Here is a 5,834-nt window from a genome sequence, read left to right on the forward strand (position 1 = left end):
GATGCAGCAGCTTATAAGCAGAGCAGAAATTTTCCTAAGATACACTGAGGACTTTGTGCCCATAGCTGTTCTTTGGGCAGACGTGAGCACATTTGGAGCCCCTCTATAAAGGCTTACATATTTTCAGAGAAACCTAAAAACAGACAGACCCCCCAAAAGTGAATTTGCTGTTCGTGTGTTTTGGCTAAAACTGAGGAACTTACCAACTCCATGAAGAGCCAGTATTTTAAAACATTGGGAACAGACAGCTCTTGACTGAGACAAAACAAATTAGGTCATGCACAGCTTTGTAACAACAGGCTCTGAACACTGCTCTACACAGACCAAGTGTGTTTTTAATACATGTAGCAGGTAGTAAGAGAATAGTGCGATGGCTGGCATACAGCTCTAGTTCAAGTGCTAGCCCCTCTCACAAGAGGATCCTTGCATTGGGAATTACAGGTGTAGGTCTCTCTTCCCTCTGGGATGACTTTCCTAGACAGTGTGGAGAAGTGCTGGAACTTCAGATGAGCATCACAATGATACAAATCAGCAAGAGGCAAATTAAAATCAGACAGAAATTCACAAAGAGCTCTTGGAGCCTTTGGCGTGCTTGTGGGTTGACCTCAATAGTTGAGGCTCTCCTCAGAGCAGAACGGGTTATGTGTTGGACCTTCTCCATGGCAACAAGAAAGCAGAGGGCACAAATCAGAGGTTCTAGGAGTACAGGAGAGAAGAGAAGTTGTCAGGAACAGTGCAAAGTGCCTATTATCTTCTCTTTTTGTTTTAGACAGCCTTGTGGAGCTGGGAAAGCAGGAAAGTGAAGAGTTAGATATGCAGAAGTAAAGTGTTTTGATGAGTACAAACAGATTGTTTTAATGTTTTAAAAAGCTTGAAGTAAACATATTGCCTTTACAGTGCTTTTACTTTAAAAGAGGGTTTAAAAGATTTTGTTGTCCAAGTTTAGGTTTGTGCTATCTTATGCTTTTCTTCCTGAAAGCTACTGAGCACCTGCTTCATAGCAGTGTTGAGGAACTGTAAAATGTAAACTGTAGCTGTGTGGGTTTTATTTGGATCATGACTTTACATTCTAATACATCTGTCCTTCACAGTCTGTGAAAAGGCCATGGCTGATTTTCCTCCCACCCCAACCTCCTCATGCTTTATTTATTCAAGCACACGTGAAAGCCTGGTGATACTACTGGAGTTACAGACCTTTCAGCCAGGAGATCTGGATGTTACTGCTGGCTGTTATTGACCCGGGCAGATAATGTGATTTACCAGTACGTTGTTCTGGAAAGGAGGAAAAGAAATCTTGTTGAAGCATTTCTATTCCAAGTAAAAATTCTTTGTGATGTGTAATTAAAAGCTAATGTATCACTGCTACAGGGAATTTTAGTAGTATATTACCCAAAAACCAAAACTGAGTAAGGACTGAATTTTTATTTTTTTAAATGTGTGGGAAAAGGTGTTACAAAATGTAGGTGCAAAGACAGTGCACTGCTATGAGGAACAAAATAAAGCATGTATAGAAGTTTGTCTCTTAAGGGAATGTTTTATTTCAAGTATATTTTCCCCCCTTTTTAATGGCACATGGAAGAACAGGGGGTCAGCTGTCATAAAACTCCCAGTAAGTAGTTGCAGTGTAAACTGCATAGCAAGAGGCTGGCTTTGATGTATGCTTGCTTAGCTCATCGTGAGGTGGATTCTGTAGGTGCTATCACAGTGTGAAAACTTGTTTTTCAAGATGATGATGCATCTTGTGCGTCTCTCAAACTTTACTCCTAAAGCTGCTCTTGCCCGTAAAATATTTTATGAATTTATATCATGATCATAGCTTTTACAGAGGTATAATCATTCTCCTTGTCACTTTTTTTGGTAATAAATGAAATGCCTATCTACTTACAGAGGACATTAAAGGAAAACCATTGCTTAGACCTCTGCTGCACAAATTACATGATGTTGCTGATATAATCAGGGATACTCTTTTGTCCACAAATTTGTCTTTAGATGTCACTAAAATGGAAAAACCTTAACGTGAAATGTAAATGTCTTTCAGTCTGTTCTTTTTTAGTCCCTCCACATTAGGCTGTGCAGTTGAATGGTACTGTATAAGCAGAATACATGTGCTTCGAGTGCCAGTGGCAGTGTTGGTATTTAAAAGAGGCTTTTAAGAGAAACCACATTACATATTAATATTTTAATACCTATAGGGGACCTCATGTGATGACATCTCCTAAAATTCGACTTCAGATTTTGTTACAATGTTTTGAGCTCTAGCTGATCTTAACTTTATTGTGAACAAAACACAAACCAGGAACTTAATTTCATAGTGACTATAATTTTTTTCAGCTTTGTTTGACTTCATGGTGTACCTGTTCTCAACTGTTTAAGCAGTTAAAGTGCTTGCCAGGTATATTCTGCTTTGCTTGTTGCTGGTCACTGTCTGCCTCAAGTGCAATGAAAGTAAGACGTGCAGAGGAATTTTCAAGTGGCTTGGCTGAAGGCATGTTCATTCTCCCAGCCCAGCACAGGCAGGGGTGCAATAGGCTGTTTATCCTCTCTAGACAAGGCACAGTAAATGAACCACTAATGGCTTCATGCTAGTACAGAAAAGGTGGTGTAACCAGCTCGTGGGACAGACACTGCCCAGAGACTGCTATTTGCTGCGGATAACATCGGCACCACTTCTTGTCACGTAAGGGGTGTGCAACCTGTGATCTTTAGGCTGTGTGTGACCTGCTACAGCAACATATCTGTCTTATTCCTGGCTGCTGTTTTTCTGGGGGCCCTTGGAAGAACTGGAACAGCATGAGCTTTAACCTACATACATGGACTTATTGTCCATTTCTGTGTACTGATCTAGATGTAAGGGCACGTGTGCTAGCGCCTGCGCTGCTGGTGCTGCATACGTTTCACTGGACGTGCTGCAAGGTGCAAGGGCTTTGAAGTGGTTCCATAAAAAGCAGTATTAGCTCGCTGGGTATCACAGATGCAAGGCCAGGACAGGTGAGGAGAGGTGGTGGGATCTCTCTGGGAGGGGGAAAAACATATTCTGCCCTTTGGAATGGTTGAGGGATGTTGCTGAGGGAGCAATAAGGCTCAGTCGAGCTGAGCTGGTGTTAGCTGTTTGGGCATAAGTAACCAGACAAGCAATACAAAAGAGTCTTAAAAAAAGGAAAGGTAACATAAGTTAGAATGCACACCTTATACAGCTAGAAAATCTTGTAGACAAGGGATGAGGTAAGGTCAAACTAGAGTAACTTGGTTTTCTTGATTTTTTTTTTTTTTTTTTTTTAAATTTATTTTTTAAAGCTTATATAGTTTTGGAAAATTTTGAAACACACGTTTTGTTCTACCTACTAAGCCTGTCTATGGCTTTCTTGTAAGCAAAGGAAGCAATTTCTTTGTCTGTATTTTGAGTTTGTCTGTACAAGTGCGTGGCTTTAGCTAATAAACACATACCTTGCTTGTTAATCCTCCATGGCACTGTCACCCACCTAAAGTGTGTGTAAAGAGAAACAGATTCAGTAACACAGCTGCATATGGGTGACTATCAAGGTCAAAATGGAAAGCTATTTTTATAAGTTTTTTAAATGATTACACTGAAATGCAGGCTGCTTGTTGCCACAGTTAGTAGCTATTCTCTGCTGTTTAGTCATCTGTGTTTTATGTCAATATTAAGCAGTATTATGTGTACACACACCACTTCTTGAAAGAAAAGTGCAGCAAAAGGGCAGACTACATTTAACTTTAAGTCAGAAAGCAGTAGGTGTATTTTGCACAAGAGAGCTGGTGGCTACGTTGCTGTGCAGTCCTGTTTCTTCAGTGCTGGTAATGGAGGCGAGAGGCTTGCCATGCACAGTGCCACTGCGAGAAGAGGTCACAGGGCTCACCCTGTATGTTACTGCGTAGGGGATCCCCTACACCTGGTGCCCTAGAATGAGCCACAGATCACAATTATTGTTCCCTTCTTCACTGGCATGTGACTGTTTCCCTGATTTGTATGAGTTTATTTTTATCTCTATTCCTGGGTGTCCTTCACAATGAGAGGAGGTATGTGACCAAAGTGAAAACTGTGGGCCATGCTCGTTCCTGGTGCAATTGCATTGACTCCATTGAAGTCACACGGGATAAATTTGGCTCCTTTGGAAATGCCACAGCAATTTTAGACACAGCCTGTTTCCTGTCATATGTTTACTAAATGCAGCAGTGATATCAGTGGAATAGAAGAGGTTTGACATATTTGATTTGTTGCTGTCCCGTAAGACCCATAGAAGCCCTGAAAGGGCATTGTTAAAAAGTGATATTACGTAACAGTCCATTGCATAGATTTTTACAATGAGGTGTCCCCAAAACCTAATAGTTTAGTTTCATCTATTGAAAAGAAATGTCTTAACCATAATCATAGTGATGCAAAACGTACCATTAAGTTATGTGATCCTTGGGCTAGTACATGGTTAGGACTTACCAAAAATTGCCTGGCCTCTGAAATTCCTGCAGGAGTTTGTGTGAGCTGTATGATGCTCCTGAACAGCAAGAGGCATCCTCTGCATATTCAGAGAGAGGTAAGTTTAAAGCTACACATGTGAAGAAGAACCCTGCATGCAGAACCAAATGCTGTGAGTTGAACCAAGCCTGGAGCCCTTTGCAACCCCTGATTGTGGATTGCGTGGCCCTCAGAGGAGCAGATGTTGCAGAGCTGTAAAGCTCTGCCGCTGGACAGAAGCTGCAGCTGATACGTAGGCATGCTTTCCATCCATCTTCCCTGGCTGTCCTGTGTTAAGGCATATATCTGATTCCAAGTTACATTGCTTTGTTTTGAACACTGCTGTAAAGTACCTCCTCATTGGCAGTGTGGAGTCACTGCAGTTGAGATCTACAAGTCTGAAAACTTCTTTGTGCGTGGAAGATGAGGGGTGAGAAGAGGGTGAAGAGGGAAGCAGTCTAAGTCAACTCTAGAGACTTCTACAGGCTTTCACTACTGTGACTTTAGTTCAACAAGGAAAAATTTCCAGTGATAAACCAGAAGCTACTTGCAGGTTTTCAAATACAGAAATTGTTTATAAAGGTATGTCATAACTTAATTTTTTTTATACAAATATAAATATTGTGGAGGTCACTTGATGTGTTATTTACCCTAGCATCTGGATTGTGTATTTACTTATGCTAGGGATGCAGAGTTCTGCTGCTCATTCCGATTTTAGACTGATTTTTGTACTTAGGTATTTGTGTCAATGAAAAAGGATAGTAGGGATATTAGCCAGTTCAACAGATTGACTGCAGAAAAAGGAGACTTGATTTAATTTTTTTTTTTTTCTTTTTTAAGAAGAAAGCATTAAAGGGTAAAGAAGGGGCTGAAGGTCAAAACCAAGGACTGGGATGGGTGAAGGCAAGAATGCAGACAACAGTGTAGGAGAGGACAGATTGAGGGAGCAAAGCAGAAGAAAACAGAGGAAGAGAGTAGGAATGTGGAAAAAGAGCAAGGAATTGTGAAAGAGGAAAGAGAAAACTATCTGGAGGACATGAAGTCACTGAAGAGAGCTATACACTGACTTGTGGCATATAATGTAATATTTTTTTCAATCACATGCAGAAAACTTTTCCTTGGGAGGGGGGAAGAAGCAACAATTCCCAGACTCTATGAGCTGAAGTGCTGATAACAGAAAAAGCAAACTCATCCTTTGTTTCAAACCTTTTCAGACCTTTTCTTCCAAAGCCTGTTTTGTACTGCAGTGTCAAGATTTTCCATGTTTTTGTGAGAGGATAGGGGAAGGCTCATGCTTCAGATTTTTCTTTTTTCCCCCCTCTTTCTCTTATTAATTCATTCCTCTTCCTGGAGAAGACTCGGGGGG

At 40.9% G+C, this 5,834-nt stretch overlaps 1 protein-coding gene across 1 annotated transcript; it reads right to left on the minus strand.

Moving 5' to 3' along the window:
- Window positions 1-325: 325 nt before the first annotated feature.
- PLN (phospholamban) lies at window positions 326-661 on the minus strand. Its single transcript, XM_008946615.1, has one exon. It carries the CDS (start codon window positions 659-661, stop codon window positions 503-505), a length of 159 nt encoding a protein of 52 aa, XP_008944863.1. The 3' UTR covers window positions 326-502.
- Between the last annotated feature and the right edge of the window lie 5,173 nt (window positions 662-5,834).

This window comes from Merops nubicus, unplaced genomic scaffold, assembly GCF_000691845.1.
Source record: "Merops nubicus isolate BGI_N331 unplaced genomic scaffold, ASM69184v1 Scaffold35318, whole genome shotgun sequence".
NCBI lineage: Eukaryota > Metazoa > Chordata > Aves > Coraciiformes > Meropidae > Merops > Merops nubicus.